General features: G+C 34.5%; 2 protein-coding genes across 2 annotated transcripts in view; one reads left to right on the top strand and one right to left on the bottom strand.

Annotated features, from left to right (window-relative positions):
* Nucleotides 1–9,848: 9,848 nt before the first annotated feature.
* Nucleotides 9,849–13,468, top strand: LOC128233416 (pyrimidine-specific ribonucleoside hydrolase RihA-like). The gene is made up of 5 exons (XM_052947082.1): nt 9,849–9,937; nt 10,228–10,441; nt 10,746–10,923; nt 12,308–12,444; nt 12,841–13,468. Exons 1-5 carry the CDS (start codon nt 9,906–9,908, stop codon nt 13,084–13,086), a joined length of 807 nt encoding a protein of 268 aa, XP_052803042.1. The 5' UTR covers nt 9,849–9,905; the 3' UTR covers nt 13,087–13,468.
* Nucleotides 13,469–15,206: 1,738 nt separating this feature from the next.
* LOC128236072 (uncharacterized) overlaps nt 15,207–22,227 on the bottom strand; it is a 31,427-nt gene continuing 24,406 nt past the window's right edge. Inside the window, exons 6-10 of the mRNA XM_052950892.1 lie at nt 21,246–21,332; nt 19,266–19,399; nt 18,316–18,645; nt 16,967–17,658; nt 15,207–15,653 (exon numbers count right to left, since the gene is read on the bottom strand). Coding sequence (XP_052806852.1) covers nt 15,414–15,653; nt 16,967–17,658; nt 18,316–18,645; nt 19,266–19,399; nt 21,246–21,332 — 1,483 coding nt within the window. The 3' untranslated portion in view covers nt 15,207–15,413. The remainder of the gene's footprint in view (nt 15,654–16,966; nt 17,659–18,315; nt 18,646–19,265; nt 19,400–21,245; nt 21,333–22,227) is intronic.

Here is a 22,227-nt window from a genome sequence, read left to right as displayed (position 1 = left end):
GTTCCTGGTTTATAAATGAACGGTTCATTAAAGGAATGAACGATACATGACCTATGCAATGAAAGTCCTATGATATCCCATAATCTATTTAGTGTTTGATGGATGACATTTTTTTCCACACTAAGTTTCTATAAAGGTCAATAATATTATGTTTTACAATGTTTAATAATATTTAATTTTAAAATTTTCAAAGAGAAGTTCTGGCTATTTAGTTATTTCATTATGTTGGTAAGAATGTTATAACGATTCGTTTATATAATATTAATTCTCAAATTTCATGTCATGGTGTACGTGAAGCTTTGTAGCCAGCCCAGAGTATGAATTCGTCATGTGTTGTGCGCAAGCTAACATCGGAATGAAGCATGCCTGTGACAATAATATGTATATATTACAGTATAAATTTGTATAATCAAAAGCATAAAAGAGTATCTTTTAGGATTTTCATCTTAGTAATTCTAGCAAAGAGTATTCTTGTACACAGAAGTAAAATTTAAGTGTTAATTAAGTTTCGACGACAAAAATATCATGTACAGTGATGCATGATGAGAATTTGCTGCAATAATGGTTATTGCAGTTCGTTAATGCAAGATGTGATGAAGTAGATTAGTATACGGCACATTTATTGTGAGCAAATTAATATGAGAGATATTTAAGCTTTGGGAAAGCCCCCTTTTACCATAGCAAAAGCGCTAGTCAGTCAATATTTTAAGTTTGCTTTACGGTAACGCTGATTCTTTGTCGTCTGCTGTATTGAGAGGGAGAGTCGGTTTCACTTCTGAGTAATTTTCAAAACTTAGATGCAGACGAATGAAAAATGGTTTAAAATATAACCTAGTTTCAGTTGTTTATACCCTCAATAAACTCTGAAACAAGTTAACTTGTGTTAAATCAGGAACATACATGTAAACATTCATGTTACTCACATCCGATTCGTTTTAATCTTTTTCTTTCAACCGGATGTTAAAAATACGATGCTGACTACGACTAAAATTATTCAACTTTATTCACGTTGTGTATGGTAGTAAACATATGTTAATATTTAATATTATCTGGATTTTGTCATTTTCATGTGAATTGCAATAACAATTCCTAGTTCCAATAAACCGAACTCTGATTCGTTGAAATTATATCAAATAGAAAATGAAGTACCTAATAACTTCCGGGTCAAACAAATACGAATCTACGACCATTTTGAATAAAATTTATTTATAAGGTATCTTTATTTATTATTAAAAAGAACGCTTCATACGAGCATTAAAGGCAATAGTAGGAAGGAAGTTAAAGTGACACTCTTATTCAAAGTCAATACATACAAAAGTATAACAATCATCAATTTTGACTGATAAACCTTTAATTTCTTACTAAATAATCCATTTACTGAAAATTCTAATTACTGATATTAAGTTTGAAACTGTGTATTTAATAGCAGAAAACGCAAAAAATATTAAATGATGGTGAATGTTAAAATATTTACTGTGGTCTACTATAGTCTCATAAGGTAGAAATACTTTGTTTTATGTTTTATGCTCATTTCTGTCAAATTTAACTTGGTATCCTTCATAAGAACCTATGTGTTCGACATTTATTCATACTTTTTGGAAGATTAAAGCAATATTATTAAGTATGGTAAATCTTATCTGGTAGTAAGAGTACATCTTTAATGTGTACTGAACTGTTATTACATTCATAACAGTGGGTTATTGTGCGTGAAATAAATGTTTTCAATATGTCGCTTTTAAATATAAATGGTTTGCAATTATTGTATGAAAAACGTAAATATGATCTAACCACAAGATATACCACATGATTAAAACCATCTTCAGTTTTCTGTCTGAGGACATCAGTTGTTCATAATAATAAGCTATTGTAAATAAACCTTTTTTTATTTTACTGTTTGAAAGCTCAATCAATTTTAATTCACTGTTTTGCATTTCAGTCTCAAACAGATTACTTTCTAGTCTCAGCAAATAAACGGAATGTTGTGAGGTTGAAATTATCTTAAATTGAAAAAAACAAACACACATGTCCTCTTTCAATTCTTCTAGTAATATTAATGTGTTTAAATGTTTGCATACAAATTGTGGCCCGCAAAATTAATGGATAGAGATTGGACATTGTTTTATTTTCGATAAACATTTTGCCACTGAATATAGCGATATAATTCATAACCAACAGGAAAAAAGAGAGGTTATTCGCCTAAACAATATCAAATTGTATGGACAATGTTATAACTAGGGAGTTTTGTTTTAATGAATAACGAAAATATTTATGGGGGGTGTTTGTTGAATGATAAGTGTATTTTATTTCACGAGTGGTCAAAGAAAAAAAATATTTTCACGAGTGGCCTAGCCACGAGTGGAAATATTATTTGTCTGTGACCATGAGTTCCGCCCCTTAGAAATAGTAAAATAATAAGCTCATTCGCTAACTGTGGCAGTCGGCGTGTTTGACCTGTGAAGTCAATTGACAAGCTATAGAGAAATTCGAATTCACTCGGTGTATTCAGGCGGAGCTAAAGCCACGATCATTCAATGCAACGTATCTTTCAAATGCTAAATTCATTTGCAAACAGTAGTATCGAGGGTTAAGTTTTGCGCATACGCATTGTTCTGCACCTGCGTTAGTTAAATGTATACTCATTTCTTTTGGATTAATTGTGACGAAAGCTGACATATCTTATTTTTAAAATCTCTCTTGATTCCATTTTAACCCCCCGCCACTGAGTGGTGAGGGGATTATAGGAATGCACTTCGTCTGTCTGTCCGTCTGTCCACCCCTCCGTAACATTTCGTGTCCGGGCTCTAACTTATGCATTAATGGATTACCATATTACTTCGTACAAATGTTGTCCTCATTGGGACGATGTGCAGTTACCTTGATACGGGTCAATACCTGAAAGGTCGAGGTCACACGAGACATTCAAAAGGTCAGAGTTCACATGCTCGTTTCTGATTTTAGTTATCTGTCTATGGAACATAATGATACATTTTGCGAATCTAATGCAGTATCCTGCGGGAGAACTGGCATCGCTTTCATGTTTCGTTAGAGACTGCTTATTAATATCTCGCAAGTGAATGCGTGCCACAATAACAGAGTAATTGGTATCGAGGTATGCAATGCTCTAGATATACCAACGTACATTTTCGGTGTATATTTACCGGCTGAAAACGACAGAACATTTTATTGTGAAGTTATTGGCGAATCAGAAGCGCTTATTTTATTTTACTGTACCCAGGGCCATGTAATAGTTGCTGGTAATTTTAATACTAAATTATACGACTATAACCCAAAATCTGTGGCATTAACAAGAATCGTAAAAAGCTATAACCTTATACCTTTTAACCTTCGCCCATATAACAACTCACACGACTATAGCTACGTAACTAACCGAACAATGATAGATCAAATGTTGGTATCCTCCGATTTATATATACGTGTCACATCGTTTGAAGTCATTGACGAAAGAAAAATACTTACGTCTGATCACTTGCCTTTTGTAATGACCCTTACGGCAGATACTCCAAGTCGAAATGCCGTTAACGATACAAATGTAAGGCGAACTCATGTCGCTTGGGAAAGACTTACACCTGACGACATTTGCATGTATCAAACAACGTTAGATAAAGCGTTTATAAACGAGGAGTTATCCATACTCCCAGACGTTAATACATTAAATGAGACCATTGTATCAGTACTAGTATCAACGTGCGACAAATATCCACCAACACACAACCCGATACACAAACCAAAGACATACTGGAATGATAAAATAAAACAATTATATCTAACTGCTAAACACGAACGATTACAATGGATGCGAAATGGTCGTCCGCGCAATCCAAGCCATGATTCATTAAAAAGATTTAAGCGAGCAAAATCCCTTTTTAGAGCTACACAGCGGAGGCTCGCCGAAACATATGTGCATAATGTTTTCGATAAAATCGATAACGCGGCAGGAACAGATGACAAGTTATTATGGCGCCTTCTTAGAAAGTTAAGAAATAAAAACCCTAACAGTGTTTCAAAACTTGAGGTTGATGGCGTAAAGTACGAGGGTGAGATGATAAAGGATGGTTTTGCTAGTTTTTACTGATCCGTATTTGATGTTAGCTATAATATGCCGCTTTCAGAATTTGAGCGTGAAGTTAAAGACAGAATTAATGAAAAGATTCGCGAATCTTTACCAGATAACACTACATTCAAAGAAATCTCAGAACATGAAATTAGGATCGCGATTAAAAGATTTAAACGTAAAAAAGCGCCCGGTCCAGACTCGGTTTTAAATGAACACGTGTTATACGGTGAGCAACCAGTTATTATGGCCCTTAAGGTTCTGTTTAATGATATAGTACGCTACGAAAAGTATCCAGCGTCATGGAAACGTAGTTACATCATCCCTATTTACAAAGGAAATGGCAAGCCACGGTCAAGTCCTAGTAGCTACAGGCCGATTTCACTTTTTTCTACGTTTTGCAAAATATTCGAGCGTGTCATCGTAAATAGATTTGATATAATATCATTTTCCAAATTTCAGAATAAACAACAACAATGATTCCAAAAAGGACTGAGTTGTGTAACTGAAGCCTTTAATCTACATGAAGTAATTACGCATACTCTCGATAGTGGATGTAATGTATATGTACATCAGTTAGATATGAAAGGCGCCTTTAATTTTGTCTGGCACGACTCCCTATTTTTGAAATTGCACGATCTTGGCATTCAAGGGAAGCTATGTACATCAGTTAGATATGAAAGGCGCCTTTAATATTGTCTGGCACGACTCCCTATTTTTGAAATTGCACGATCTTGGCATTCAAGGGAAGCTATGGAAAACTCTACTTAATGGTAACCAAAACCTTACAACATACGTGAGGTGGTCTGGTTCAACGTCTGACTCTATAAATGTACGTAGATCTGTCCGCCAAGGCGGCGTATTATCAGGTTTTTATTATTTAGTGCACATTAACGACCTGCTGAATCGATTAGAAACATCCGGATATGGCGCCAAGGTTGGTACAATTGCTGCAGGGAATCCTACTCTCGCAGATGACATTTCACTCGTTGCTTTAACGTTCTCCGGTCTTCAGCATATGCTTGATGTCGTACAAGACTATGCAGTTCTTCACAAATATGAAATCAATACTACAAAGTCTTGTTGCTTGTCGTTCTCCACAAAACGCTTGTCAGTTCCACTAATAGTAACATTTGCCGGACAATCGCTTAGTTACGTCAAATCGTCCACTCATTTAGGGATACTAGTTAACTCTAAGTATGGGATGCGGTCTACAACACGTATTGAAGAACGGTGCCAAAAGGGCAAAAACTCATTCCATGCTATGAAAGGTTATGGACTACATGGCGAAATTCTTAGTCCATTAACTGCCACTAGCATATATAAAAAAGTCATTATTCCAACTATTTTGTATGGAAGCGAATTGTGGAATAACCTCAAGTCATCGGATCTCGATATTATCAATATGACTCAACATTATATTGTTAAAATGATTCAAGGCTTCAATAAATACACTCGTTCCGACATGTGTGAGTCAATGGTGGGACTATATCGTCTTATAAGCTTAGTCGAGATCCACAAATTATCTTTTCTGCAAAAGATAATGACGTTGCCTTCTGATAGTTTAACACGAAAACTTTTTGTAAGGAAATATATAACATTTCTTAATCGCCGAACAAGTAATCCAATGCTAGGCTTTATACCTGATATATGCGCTTTGGTAAACAAATACCGCTTACAGGATAGCCTTAACGATTTCATATTGCATAATGTAGCGCGTTCAAAGTCGAGCTGGAAAAGCTCTATTCATAAAACCGTGAAACAGACAGAACTTACTTAATGGCGCGAATGACTTATTAGCGACAGGGATCTTTTACTATTCAAAATTCTCCATAAACAAATTGAGCCAGGTGTTGTGTGACAGTCCGCAAATAATCGCTCGGACTTAAAACTTGCGCATTTTATTGCTAACTTGTGGCTAGACAAGCCCTCTTTACTGCACTCCGTCTGCTTAATTTGCAAACGCGTGTTCTTTAACAAAACCGAGCATATCGTGTTTGCTTGTCCGTGTACAGCAGCTGTACGCGATAGTTTTTATTGTGATAAAAACATAGTATTTGTCAACATGTCGGATCCGACTTAGCTAAAAAAGATTCCACAATTTTAAGAGATTTTGTTTTAGGGAGCAAGTACATACAAAATGAAGACTATAATCAATTGCTGTTATGCAAGCTCAGTTTTCGTTAAGTACAAGATGCGTTCAATGTATACAATACTTTCGATAGTGTTTAAATAATACTGAAACAGTGGCATTTGTGCATATATTACGTAAGATGATTATGTCTATATTGTATGATCATACAATTGCTGTTAGTTTGTCATAAATATTGTGTTTGACTTGAACCCATTGTATACATGTATGTATTACTCTCATGCTACTTCATGCATGAAATAACTTTTTCTACTGACATATTTAAACATGCTTATATATATTATATTGTGTTCTCATCTCCCATGCGGAGGATATATTGAAATAAATGAAATGAAATGAATGATAACAAAATTGTAACTGTGTATTTAATAGCAGAAAGCGCAAAAAAAATAATAAATGATTGGTGAATTTTAAAAGATTAACTGTGGTCTACTATAGTCTCATAAGGTAGAAATACCTTGTTTTATTTTTATTTCTTTCAAATTTAACTTGGTATCCTTCATAAGAACCAATGTTTTCGACATTTATTCATACATTTTGAAAGATTGAAGCAATATCATTAATTATGGTAAATCTAATCTGGGAGTAAGGGTGCATCTTTAATGTATACTGAACTGTTATTACATTAATTACAGTGAGTTATGGTGCGTAAAATTAATGTTTTCAATATGTCGCTTTAAAATATAAAAACATATTGAAATTTTATGAAAAACGTAAATATGATCTAACCACAAGATAGACTACATGATTTTTTTTCTGTCTGATGACATCGGTTGTTCATAATAATAAGCTATTGAAAATAAACCTTTTTTTATTTTACTGTTTGAAAGCTCAATCGATTTTAATTCACTGTTTTGCATTTCAATCTTTAACAGGTTACTTTCTAGTCTCAGCATATAAACGGAATGTTGTTGGGTTGAAATTATCTTAAATTGAAAAAAAAAACACATGTCCTCTATCAATTCTTCTAGTAATATTAATGTGTTTAAATGTTTGCATACAAATTGTGGCCCGCAAAATTAATGGATAGAGATTTGACATTGTTTTATTTTCGATAAACATTTTGCCACAGAATATAGCGATATAATTAACAACCAAACAGGAAAAAAGAGAGGTTATACGCCTAAACAATATCAAATGGTATGGACAATGTTATAACTTAACTGTTTTAATGAATAACGAAAATATTTATGGGGGATATTTGTTGAATTCATGATCAGTGTATTTTATTTCACGAGTGGTCAAAGAAAAAAATATTTTCACGAGTGGCCTAGCCACGAGTGGAAATATTATTTGTCTGTGACAATGAGTCCCGCCCCTTAGAAGTAGTAAAATAATAAGCTCATTCGCTTACTGTGGCAGTCGGCGTTTATGACCTGTGAAGTCAATTGACAAGCTGTAGAGAAATTCGAATTCACTCGGTGTATTCAGGCGGAGCTAAAGCCACGATCATTCAATGCAACGTATCTTTCAAATGCTAAATTCATTTGCAAACAGTAGTATCGAGGGTTAAGTTTTGCGCATACGCATTGTTCTGCACCTGCGTTAGTTAAATGTATACTCATTTCTTTTAGCTTAAGTGTGACGAAAGCTGATATATTTCATTTTTATAATCTCTCTTGATTCCATTTTAACCCCCGCCACTGAGTGGTGAGGGGATTATAGGAATGCACTTCGTCTGTCTGATCGTCTGTCTGTCTGTCCTCCCCTCCGTAACATTTCGTGTCCGGGCTCTAACTTATGCATTAATGGAAAACCATATTACTTCGTACAAATGTTGTCCTCATTGGGACGATGTGCAGTGACCTTGATCTGGGTCAATACCTGAAAGGTCAAGGTCACACGAAACATTGAAATGTCAGAGTACACATACTCGTGTCTGCGCTATAACTTACTTATGCATTGATGGATTACCATATAACTTAGTACAAATGATATCCTCAGTTAAGACAATGTGGATTGACCTTGACCCGGGTCAAAACCTCAAAGCTCAAAGTCACACGAGACATTTAAATGTCAGAGTACACATGCTCGTGTCCGTGTTATACTTTACTAATGCAATAATGGATTACCATATAACTTGGTACAAATGTTGTCATCGTTGAGACGTTGTGGAGTGACCTTGACCCGGGACCATACCTCAAAGCTCGTGTCCGCCCGATAACTTCGATTTGAATTAATGGGTGACCATATAACCTGGTACAAATGTTTTCCTCATTGAGACGATGCGCAGATACTTTGACCCGGGTCTATACTTCAAAAGTCAATGTCCAACGATATATTTAAAGGCACGTGTCCGCGCTATCAATTACTTGTGCATTGATTGATTACCATATAACTTGGTAGAAATGTTAACCTCATTGAGTGACCTACTTTAGAAACTTTTGTTGAGAATACATAAAAAAATTATCCTGGATCTCATCAATTTTATTATGCAAGTATTAAAAAAAACAAAATGTTCTAAAAACAACGGCGGGGGATATAGCCGGCATTAGGACTGCTTTGTCAGGGTAGGACCTAGTATTTGTTTCATTTTGAAAAGGCCATCAGAACGAATCCCTGGTGGGTATCGAACCCACGACCTCTTGGTTGAGACGCGGACACATATACGTTTTACCACTTAACCACTCTCATTCTCTCACTCGAACGTCTACATTAGAATACAACTAACTGTTTATCTTATTATTAAAGAGTCTCCTTTACACCCATCTGAAAAAATATAAACACAATCGTTAGATATTTGCTTTATAATACCTGGAAATAGAGAATCAGAATTACGACGATCATTTGCAATCAAGTATAAATTTATTAGACACCAAATGAACCTTAAAGTTCGTGAAGCAGTATGGTAGTTCGTCATACTTTAAAAAGATCGAAAATGTTTTTAATTAATTGCAAATTGTCATGCTATGTAATTACTACAGTTTTTTTACAATTCGTTTTCTACTAAATTACAATTCATGAGCACCACAACCTATTCATTGGCACCACAACGATCAGAAAGTCAAGCATAGTGCACCAAGTAAAACAAATTTTCTAAAAATTTTAAAGAGACAACCTTTTGTCAATAAAAAAAGCCACACACATGTAAAGTAATTGCTTAAACCTAAGGTACGAAAACAATTCTCAAGAAAATCCAGATTTTTAAGTTGTCGACGCTAACCTCTAGCAACTTTTGCAAGTTCTAGACGATCAGATTTTAAATTTTATTCAGGACTTTTACAAGAACTACTCATAGCAAATTCTATGTGGAACTACAATCTCCATTTTTTAATTTCCTAGTATAATCCTCTAAAAATGTAAAATAAGAAACCATACTCACTGTTTACATCCATATTCCACTCATTGGCAATATAACGGGTGACGCGTTAGAGCATTTTCAACGCATAACAGAATGTTTGCCCGCCGTAATTTAAATATCTAACTTGTTAAAAAAATGATTTATGAAACATGTATCACGTTCATTCAATATTTTACAATAACAGAGATTTAAACTTTTCTTTCGATGTCATTACAAACATATAAAACATTCGCGCTTTAAAGCCTAGATAAAAACATTAACATATCCCTCTAGTTTTTCATGCACTATCACGCACGATTTGTTTTTCATTTTAAAAACCAGCACGCGTGTGCAAATTACGTCATACACTGGCATAAAGACACATTGAATCTTGAATTTGGATGAAAAGGAAAACTATTCGTCAAACACACATGTAAGTTTACACTTTTATCTTTGTTCAATATCATTAAGTGTGTAAATATGAATGGATACTTTTGTTAAATTCGTTTATAACCTATGTTGATTTTGTTTTGTAACTGATTGAATGATGTAGTATATTATATTTTATGATACAGAATATTATACTCTTCAGAAATGGCTGAATAGATGTATTCAGTCATCCTACATTATACCATATCCACAGTATTCGTAAAACGTATTTATATAATTTTCATATTTACGAACCATCATTTTGCTTATTGTATTTATAAAACAAAACAACAGAAACGTGCTTTGCGCTACAAAAATGGCAACTTCCGGTCAACGCAAGCTTCTTATCGACACCGATGCCGGTGTTGACGATGCCCAAGCGATCCTGATGGCATTGAAGAGCCCGGATGTTGACGTCATAGGTATTACGTGCGTGGCCGGAAATGTTGACGCGATGCAAGTCGGGAAAAATGTGTTGAGAGTGTTACAGGTTGTGAATCGACTTGACGTAAGCGTGTTTTTTTTATAAAAAAACAATATTTTTAAGATCAATTACTGCCCTGGGTTCCTTTAAACTAAGTAAGTCGTCATTGCCTACTTAATGGGTGGGTCCAAACATGCAGACAAAATGTTACTTTGGTAAGAAATACTCTGATTCTTTAACGTGCACTATCGTACAGCACCCTCACACGGGACACCTGTTTAACGTCCTTCCCGGAGGACCTTCAGATCGAACCTGCTCCCCCCGGATCAATAGTAATGTGTGTTGTTACTAGGACAAGGATTCGCCTCTTATAGACTTGCATTTGTAGATTCCAGTATATATCGGATGTAACGAGGCGTTGCTTGGAGACGAAAAAGAATCGAGTGATTATTACCACGGTTCGGACGGTTTGGGCGACGTACCGGATCCTGAAGCCCCGGATAAAAGTCTTATCCAATCAGAACACGCAGTTAACGCGCTGATACGACTTTCTAAGAAGTATAAAGGTATGGCTCATTTTTTTAATCACAAAGGACAATATAAATCAGTGAATACGCAATATAGTGTTGGGTATACTTGATTAACTCCATATACACTTGCTTATCCTGGTCGGTATCCAACATTAGTCAAAATTGGAAAGAGGATTGATGTGGCTAATCGGATTGTATGGTAAAAATAACATTGTATACGAAAATTGAAGTAAACATTGTATTAACACAATATCAGCTTAAGTTGAATTTTGAATACCACCCTTATTATTAATGTATCTTAACAGTGGTATGAGGGTCCGGTGAACACTGGTCAGTTTTATCATTTAACTTTAATAACATTTGGACACTGACTAGGTTTACGAATGAATCTGATATCACAGCCTAATGCCCTTTGCTTGTTTGTCGAACTCTGAATGGTTGTCGTTTATGTTCATATATTGTTGTCCAAACTGTTGTAGATAAATAATTTTGACTAAAAGAATTTGAGTTCCAAATTTTAGTCGAAGTCTCAAAGAAGATATGTTAAAATTTTAGAAGCGCAAGATAACTTGCTGTAAGGAAAATGAGATACACATCATGATTATCATGGCGATTGTGATTATAACTTATTACGTGTACGATTTCTATTTCGTTCTATTTTCAGGGGAGTTATCTCTGGTGTGCCTTGCTCCCCTTACACACATAGTATTACATAATACTATTGTAATAGGATTTAGGTTTGACAGTTTTCGAAGGGTTCTTCACCCTGCCTTTTTGGTCCCACCTCTCTGCCCTCATTGAGACCGGCCCCCACATACCTCTGTGCTTATGAAAATCAAATATTGCATTGGTTTGGACCGCATGCTTATTAATTAGATAAGTCGATAATAACTACATACAGACTTAAAATAGTGCCAAATGAATTTAAATCATACGAGTATTTTAACAGTTCGCTTGGAACCATTTCAATGGTAATCTTTAATCAGGTCGTCAGCAAAAAATTAGATTTACGTTCGTTCCGATACAATGTTTTCCCTTACCTTTTCTGCAGCTCTCTGCCCTTTTTAAATAATGACTTGAAATACTATAAAAGATAAGTTACTTTCAAAGTATCTGAACCCACAATTTTATAAATAACGAACGAAACGAAACACATACAGTTAAATGAATTAATACTCTTGGGCTTATTTCCCTTTTAGAGAAAATATCAAAGTTTCTTCAGAGTACAAAGTTTACGAGTATCAAGTCTTTGGTTATAACTATAGTATTCGCGATAGCACAGTAAGGATCGCGCAATTTAGAATCGCGAAATATTGAAAAAAACATCATTATCGTTAAAAAAACGATAAAAGGATGTCAGTAATACTTATTATAATGGTATGTCCATATAAATGTGTACGTGATATCTGTACTGTTTTAGGGAAAGGGAATATTACAGTCGCCGCGGAGTTTAATTTCTATTTTGATCCTGAGGCCGCTTACGTTGTCTTGAATCAACTAAAGGCGCCCATTACCATTGTCACGTGGGAGACTTGTATGGAGCATTCCATTCCATGGGTAAATATATTAAGATATAGTTAAAGGCAGCCAACCGTATCTCAAACCTTTTCGGCGGATATTTATGAAGTAACACAAAACAGAAGAATCTAAGCCGAGAACGGTACGATTCTTTCCATTCAAGAAGTTGGCGGTTACAATTGCTGGCTAAGATAATCTTTTTTTAGATGTATGTGGTACAAATGCATACAGTAATAAATACTTTAAATGGTATTTTCATTCTTAAAAAATAGAACTGAGCATTTCATTAGGAGTTAAACGTTCGAAATGTGTTTCATTTTCCTTGTTTTGTTTTGCACCTTAAATAGTCTGTATAATTATTCCAAAGTTTAATTGCTATGTGAATTGGGAACTGAAATAGTTTTGAATTGTGTCACAATGTTTGATCTGTTGTAGGAGTGTTATTTCAACCTTCGTGACAAAGGCGGGGATGTTTGCAAATTTCTTTCGTCAATCGAAAAGAAGTCATGTGAATACGCTCAGAAACAAAAGTGGACAACGTTCATATCCGCGGATGTGTTCATCATATCCTGCTTTCTTTGGCCCGACGTCATCAAAACCTGCTGTGACGTATACGCAACTGTGGAACTTAAAGGACAATACACCACGGGACAAATGGTCGTGGACTGGCAAAAGCCCTGAAAAGACCCAGCAATGTACGCGTTGTAACAAAAATAAACCAAGATTTATTTGAAGGAATGTTAGAAGACCTATTTAAAGACAAGAACACACATCAAAAGACATGATTGGCCAATCATTTGAGGCGTCTCGTCTTTGTTTTTAATCAGAGAATTCATTTTATCTGAACATAATTAGGTAAAGGCTAATATTTCTGTTCTTATAAAAAGTTAGGACAATCTCACATTACAGCAGTTGATACCTAATATCTATTTTTATAAAGCAATGGACAGTTATTGCCTATGACGATTTGATATGTTAATATACAAACAGACTTAATCAGGGCTTCAAAAAGTTAGAAGTGATAACTAGTTGGTTGTTACATAAGTGTGCGTGGGTTTGGTTTGATTATAAATATATGTCCTATTTATTAACAAGGAAAAAAATCGCAGGACATGATTTGTCTTTTGTTTTAAATCTTAAAATTCATTTTTCTGAACCCAACTCGGTTAAAAACAAATATCTTTGTTCATATTACAAATTATGACAGTCTCATGCAGAAGCTGTATTTCACCTTTCACTGATACAAACTTTAAGTTATCAGTGTTGATTTATCCTACAATATTTCTTTAATCAATGAAAAATATACAAAATGTTTTTGTATTTCAACTGCACGCTTACTGGAAGATGTAAATCATAGTTTACGAACAGTCTACGAACTTCCCGATCACCCCTAGTACAAATAGACTTCATCATGGCCTAACAAATGTGTCACAATTATGATCATGGACACTCTCCATCTAACAGTGAACATTATGTACACACTGTATGTTTGACGCACAAAGGGGAGTTTATTGAACAACAATATCCAGGGATATTTAAGGAATAAATGGTGTCATTATCTGGGTATGAACGCAGTTGGGCTGGTTAAAGTAGTTGGAGAACTCCGCGCATATTTTAACCAGCCTAACTGCGTTCATATCCCTGACAATAACACCAATAACGCAATTCATATTTGATTACTTAAATATACACCACAAGTTTATTATTTATTTCCAGAATTGTGATTTAAATACTTACTTTCATTTAAAAAAATACTTACAGTATTTCTTTCTTACCCATGCTGTATATAGAATGACCCGATAGGTTAACACATTTCATAGCTACGGACAAAAAATAGGCCGAAAATAAAATCACTTCTTAACATAAAATTGAAACGCAAATACAACAACTGCTAATTGCCAAAGGAATATAAGTTGAAGTTTAACTATTTGTCTTTAATGAACACCTTCCATGTGTATTATCAGACAATTCAGGGAATTGCAAAAAAATCTGTCAATATACCAGTATGATATATCAGTTGTTCGTTATCATTTTTGACCGTCCATACATCAGTGTGTGTTTATACCACGTGATAAAATGCCTTTTAAATGGTACGTCGGAAGGCAATATTTTGATTTGAAAAAACAACAACTTTAAACAAAGATAACTTCACTATTTCTTCACCATTTTAAATGAAACATAGCGCAGTCTACGCTATTTACGGAGCCCCACCTTCAGTCTTTTACCAGAATTTGATTAAGAGTTTAGTTTCTTAAAACACTTCGACAAAACATTTCATAATGTGCCGTCTGACGGAGCACTGTCAAAACATTATTTTGGAAACAGGTATGTCTAAGTGTTTGAAGAAACTAATGACCTCATCAAATTGGTAATAAAACAAATGCGGGGCTCTTTAAGCGGCATAGACTGCCCTTTGTTTCATTCAAAAAAGTGTTGTGAATGAAAAGTTATCTTTGATTTAAGTCTTCATTTTAAGCATTTTTTGCCTTCCGACGTAGCATGTATGACGTCATTTATCACGTGGTATACACACACTGTACATTACTCAATTCAAGCGTTAAAATTTATGAAAGAACATAATTGGAAAAAATAACTTGCTCCAATAGTGTTCGTTCATTGTACATAATTGTTTTTATTTATTACAAGTTATCAATTTAAGATTTCGGTGAAAATAAATACATAACATAAAAACTAGCTGCTTTATTTTATTTTCAATGTCAGTACATTTTAAAATGTGAATAATAAAAGGTATATATATATATATTTAAAAGTAGTTCGATACGAAATTTTAAAAACAACAACATGACTTGTAAATAAAACTACTTTGAATACAATCTACGAAGCAATTTGTATTTAAAATGATTATTAGGTTAATGATTAATGATAATTATGTAAGTAGAACAAAAATATCACACATATTTTGGCATTTTGTAGAAATTGTTTTCTTAATACACACAGGAAGCAGAATACTCAACCTTTTTCGAAATCAATGATCATTTAAATAATTTCTAGTTGGTGAGGAGTATTTTAAATCTGTCAAGCGATCGATCTTCTTTGTTTGAATTAGCAAAAGAAGTCACATTTGTGTTTGACCTTTGCGGCGAAAAAAACGATTTTTCGGGAAATAGTGCACTTCCGGTAAATTCTGAACTTCCGATTCCGGTATGCGTAGTCTTATCATTGCGCACTCCTCTTGACCGTCGTCTTACTACGATTTTATTTCCAGGCTTTGGGGGTGTTTCCATTTCCTGTAAAAAATGAAAGTCAATATTTTATGTTTGTAATCAAAATTGGATAAGAATATATTCGGATTAGTATTTAGTTGTATGGAATTCATGAATATATTTAAAAATACAGCGGGTTCTAGTTCTCTTCAATCAAAAAGTCAAAGTACATTTGACATGGTTATCTCTTTGTTTATAAAAACTATTTAATACATCCAAGACACTCATGATTTATTTGACTTTTAGACTTTTATTGTCACTTAACCAAAGGCGTTCTATTATAACTGTTGCATCGTTAGTATGTGTTATCAAATTAGAGATGGTGTCAATAGGTTGATATACAAAGAGGTAGTCCAAATTTCGCTTTAAATGCTCCAAGGGAGTTTACGACAAATCAATAGCGAAATTTATGCCTGAATCATGGCTGGAATTCAGCTTCGCTTTTATTCAAAAATATTGGTAAGTTATTTCTGTTCTTGCACTCACATTGTGTTAGACCAATACTTCATATTATAAAATCATGATATTTTATGAGAAATTGATTAAATTAAATAACTGTTAACCTGAAAATTGTATAAGTATATATAAACGCCCCATTTGTTTCTTATACATAATATACTGCTATGGATATAACTTTTCAAAGGGAAGCTACCCATGACTCCCTGAGTAATGACAATAACTCAGCTACGCTTGTATTCGAAAATATTGGAAAGTTATCACTTTTTCTAACACTTATACCGTGTTAAACCAATACTTCTATTCTAAAGTGATGAGTTTGTGATGAGAAATTGTTAAAATCACTATTAACCTCAAAGTTCCATCTACATATAAAAATACAACGTTTGTTTCATACACAAAATCTAATGTTATGGATGAAGCTTTTTAAAGGGGAGCTACCTATGACTCACATTTTTCTAATGTCAATAAAGGTTGCTTCCCTTTCAAAGGCTTCAGCCATGACTGAAAACGCGGATATTCCGAAGTTGTTCGCCGAAAATAGCACACAAAATGTTAGTAACAATACAAACAAATGATCATACACTGTAATTAGTTCTTGTTATTTCCTTCATGTTCACAAAAACACACAATTTTAATCACTGCAAATCGTTACCTCATCCGAGTCGTTAGACCAACTATTCACACATTAAATACCTGATAAGACTTTCTGCTGAAAGGAACAAGTTTCATACATATACAAACCTCGTTGACATGAAAACAATTGATCAGAATTAGAAGTCCCATGCATAAAACACATATGCGGAGACAAGAATTCGAAAGAAAAAATATTATTTGATAAAAAAACAACAGAGGATATGATAAGCGTATAGGTGCTTTACCTCCAGCTGTATTCTCCTTAATTTTGATACGTGTGCGGATGCCTTAGGGTTATCTTTCTTCAACCATTCTTCCACCTTGGTTTCCAACCTTTGCAACTTCGTTTCAGTTTTACACCGTTCTATTCTTAGCCTAGGTGAGGACGGTAACGATCGAATTCTGTGTTCGTGCTTTATTTCTACCGTACCATTTTTCTGATCATGGTCAACTGAACGACTGGAAGTACTCTTTGTTGCACTCTGAATGCGCCTGAATGACCTGAGCAATGATTCTGGAAGCAGGTCAACATTTTCCTGAGCTTTTTCTTTCACAATGTCACCATTTTCGTTAATTTTGTCACCGTCGCCTTTTGGGTCGGGAATTATTTCCAACTCGGCTCTGTTTTGACTCGCAACTACGTCAATTTCACTGTTTTGAGGACGTTTCGCAACCTCAATGCGTGTCGAAGGAGGAGGTAAAGATATTTCAGGCAAGTCAAAATGAGGGTCATTTCCGGCCTCGTTTTCAATTGCAATTTGGGCGGCCATTAAAAGGGATTGTGGAAGACGAATGGAATGGAGGTGAGCGTTAAAATGGTTGTTTTTTCGGGCTTCCTGGCGGTCCTTCCGGTGTTGCTGCAGCCTTAGTCGGGATTTCTCCCTAGCTCGAATCATGTAAAATACGCTTCCGGGTCCGTCCATATCAAGTAGAGGGCCTAAAAAAGAAAGCAGCGTGAACTATTTGAATGAAGTTTCGGATCCATGGTCAAATGATAACTTACTTGCCCGTTAATCCAGGGCTTGCATGTTTGATTGCCCGCCGCACCACTAAATACTCATATTCTTCAGGAAGGGACGTTAAATGGAAGCCCCGTGTGCAAGTATAATTAAACTCTCACACCATTGAAATGAAATTATCAAGAATCGTAAAATAATAAAGAAATTATCTGACAAGTACCGTCGGGGCGAGGAATCATGAGACTTAAAGCGGTTTTCACATAGGTTACCACGGGTCAAACAAGTAAGTAACGTTATTTTTTAAATAATTCTTTGACAGAAATGATATGGAAATATTTCAAAGCCTATATTTCAGAGATGCATCGTTCTATAAAATTCCGTCAAATTGATATTTCTGCTAAGGATTGCATCTTTGAAATACAAACATAACTAAAATAATTCACACGTGTAAGAGCAGAAATTTGCAAAGTCTTTTAAAGGTATAGAAATTAATTTCTTATATTTTCAGTTAAAAAAGTTATTTAGAAATTAACGTCATTTACTTGTTTGTTTACACTGGTTGTGACCTGTGTTGACCAATGTGAGAACCCCTTAAAGTCACGTTATTCCCTACCCTGACCTTTACAAACCCTTACCCTGGTGGTTAAAGAAGAGTTTCTCGGCAACCTGGACTGACGTTTCATTTCGTTTTTTCTTGTCTTCCGGTGTCTGAGGTGGATTGTGCAAAAGGCTTAACTTCAGTTGAAGCAATTTCAACAGCGGTATGGCGTCATACTCTTTCAATACTGACGTCTTCGTGTTAAGCTTCACCTCAAGGCGACGTCTCATTGCGTCAATGGTCCGTTGGTGCTTTTTAACGAACAAGCGTTCGTAATGTTTCATTTCAAGCACGATAACTTCGGTCTTTTCCGTGCAGACGGCAGTGGTCATGTATGTGTCCATGTCCATCAAAACTTCCACTTCCCCTAAAACAATATTATTTTAGTATAGTTTTTCGTTCAATAATGTATCAGTATCAAATTATACAACCCTGCTTGTAATATATTATGATACAATTGACTCCAACAAGTCGTACTACTGCCTAGCGACCCTTTCTCATTTGAAGTGGTGTGTCTAAATGTGATCTTAGAAGGATGTAGCTAATCGGATTGCTTTCTATTAACAACGGACCTATTAAGTGAATGAAGTCAATGATGTATGACCATGCGATTGACTTAATATTTGCATAATACATATCCTCACAGGATACTATTCAAAATGGTATCGCACAAGCTGATTTAGTATATGAAAAGCTAATGCTAAAAAATACATGTTAAAGTATTTTATGTTTTTTTCTTTAAATTAATTGTAATTGGGCGTAAAAATACATAATGCGCAAAAGTTTGTGAGGAAACACTTCTTTCTGGTTAAGCTTTTTAAACGACAGCATACTTACTGTAATTCGAACTTAACGGAGCGATAGAGGTGTTCATTTGAGTTTACAGAATCAGCTTTTAATAATATATTTCAGAGTTGCACACGTCCAATCTAGTTCCTTTCTCGAAATTTATTTTCAAATATAATTAATTAACCCACAAGTTCTTACCTAAAGACTCGTTCATGCCGAGGAAGCACATTTTGTGTTTCCTGATGGTAGATTCTTTTTTCTTCAGTGACGGAGGGATATTTTGGACATTTTCTGTTTCGTGCTGCTTTTTGTGTCTTTTCTGCTTAATAAGTCTGAAAACATCAGACACAAAGAACATGATAGCAATTTGTAAATTTGTATGACTTCATAATTATTCTTTTAGTACAAGTATGCAGTGTAACGCCGTATTTTGTTAGCGACGAGTTTTGGACGAAAATTCGGAGGCGGAAAAATCATCTAAAGAGTACGACAAGTTCGCAAATGGGAAACATAACGTATTTTTGTAGTTTTAAAACCATAATTCATCAGCATCACGTTTTTGCATACATAATTTTATAACATGGTCTAAAAAAATATTTTATAAACATTTACAAATGTCATCGACGTCATACAGTATGATTAGACTCGTGAAAGGTGTCCGGTAATGAAGCTACAAAATCACGAGGAAAAAGCTGATAGGCCTAGTGGTACTGGTGGAAAAAGCGATATTGCAAACGCCCTTTAAAGCTGCACTCTCACAGACTGACCATTTTAACAACTTTTTTTTATTTTTTGTCTTGGAAAGAGCAAATTTTTGTAGTAATGTCTGCAAACCAATGATATAAGACTGCTGAAAAAATTTTTTTAAAACTTTTATATCAAAATCTGCGATCTGATTTTTTGTCAGCAGTCTTATATAACTGGTTTCCATGGATTTTCGCAAAAATTGGCTCATTCCAAGACAAGAAATAAAAAAGTTGTCAAAACGTTAAATCTGTGAGAGTGCAGCTTTAAAGGTAGAAAGTAAAGAAGTATGCACAATTTTTTTCAATGTATTATTATGTTTAACCAATTTGAATTAAATGATCGAAAAAAGCAAATTAGGGTGGTATTCGATATTTGTCTTAAATGAATCTAAGAACGATGTAGCTAATCGGATTGCTGGATATAAATAACGGACCAATACAGTGAATTGGGTCAATGATGTATGACTAAAAGATTGAATTAAGTTGTATATTGAATACCACGCATTGTTTGTAGAAAGATAAACATATATTGGCGATACTTCGACAGGGACATTTGTGGCTACGTAGCTATAAATTTAAACATAAAATAAATAATGCATCAAAATTAAATAAGTTGCTTTTGTGCTTTAAATAGACTTAAAGTGACACTCTTATTCAAAATCAATACCTACACATGCATTTTGAGGGATAAACCTTTAACTTCTTACAAAAGAAAGCATTTCTGGAAAATATTAATAATAATATTACTGACAGCAAGATTTTAACCGTCTATTTAAAAGCTGAAAACGCAAAAAAAATTAAATGATTGTTGAGTGCTAAAAGATTTACTGTGATTTACTATCGTCTCATAAGACAGAAATACCGTATTTTCTGCACATTTCTTTCAAATTTAACTCGGTATCCTTTATAAGAACAACTGTTTTGATATTTATTTAATATTTATCCTTTTTGGTATATTTAAACCATTAAATTAATTGTGATCAATCTTATCTGAGTGCATCTTTAACTGCAATTTGACTGGTACGAGTATGTACAAGTACATATGATCAAGTACAATTAGCGTTTCGCAATCTCGGTAAGGCGACTTTAAATTATTTGGTAGGATTTTATCCCCGCCCGCCCCATTTTTTCCGCCTCCCCTTAATTTGTATTCACTCAAACAATACAGGGTTTGTATCTTAGTATTGGTCCGAAAATGTCCACCAACGTCTATGTATAACAGTCACATGTACGAAAGGAGAATAGTTACGATCGTATTCGCAGTTCGTCTAGATGTACATGAATATGGTGTCTTATGCAATGAGACAGAGCATGAACACATATTCAACGGTGAAACAGTCATCTTTATCAAAATACAAAATAAAATATCAACCCCGCTTTAAAAAATTGAATGAATTAATTCATATTGGACTAAATGTGTTTAAAATCTTACTTTTCTCTTTCATCTTCAAGTAGCTTGTACAGTTTTGGGTACTGAGTTGGATGTTGGCTCGTGTCAGCTCGTATCTCGACCTGGCCACTGAAAAAAAACATCGTTTGTACTTAAAACACAGATACAAACTATTTTAAAGCATAGTGGTTTGTCAGTAAAGTACGTCCGCTGAACAGAAATGATCGATAAAATCACAGATTCGAACTATAGACACGTTTTCAAAAGTTGATCCCTGGTAATTGTTGAACTTAATCGTTTATTTATAGTAAAACCCCGCTTGCTCAAGCTTGATAGTTTATCTAGCATATATAGCAAACACCAGATTGCAGCATTATACACTTTGCGTTTATGTATATTGTAACAAATAAAAACGAAAGCAGAGCTTATAATATTGCTTTCCTATGTCCTCCTTTTGAAAGGAAATATTTTATGCTTAGTCTTCATTCAGGACAATCACAAAGGAAAAGCCGCCCGAGTCTTCCATTTTATTCGTATGTGTATCTAAAAGGTATATAAACAAGAGCGCCGAAATTTGAACGCTTGCTTCTTGTCCGATGTTTTTAATTGAAAATTGGCAATAACGCAATTATTATTGTAGCTAAAGTTATCAGTAAACATATTGCCTACGGCGATTTGTGTGCCAAATTCCTTTGCAGATTGAACGGTTTTAAGTTACGACAAAGGTGTAGTTTTTGCACAACGGCGACAACAACGTTACCAACCAAGCTATGGTAACATCTCGATTAATTTATTTGAAAAACAGACCAACCTAAACCAGCTGTGCCAGAAATCTGATGGTATTTAACTGATTCGGCAATACATTAAGCCTATCTTTATATAAAAACTACCCTACAACACATACTGTGCCACGCGTGTCCTTAACTAGATTATTAATGTCGTTGTTAGCGGACAATACCGGGTAAGTAGCCGATGTAAGGAATACATATACTTTATATACTTTTAAGGGGGATGTGTGTATCAT

The sequence above is a fragment of the Mya arenaria genome, chromosome 5 (genome assembly GCF_026914265.1).
Source record: "Mya arenaria isolate MELC-2E11 chromosome 5, ASM2691426v1".
Taxonomy (NCBI): Eukaryota; Metazoa; Mollusca; class Bivalvia; order Myida; family Myidae; genus Mya; species Mya arenaria.
Note: the sequence above shows the minus strand (reverse complement) of the source record. Positions and strands in the feature narration are given on the sequence as shown.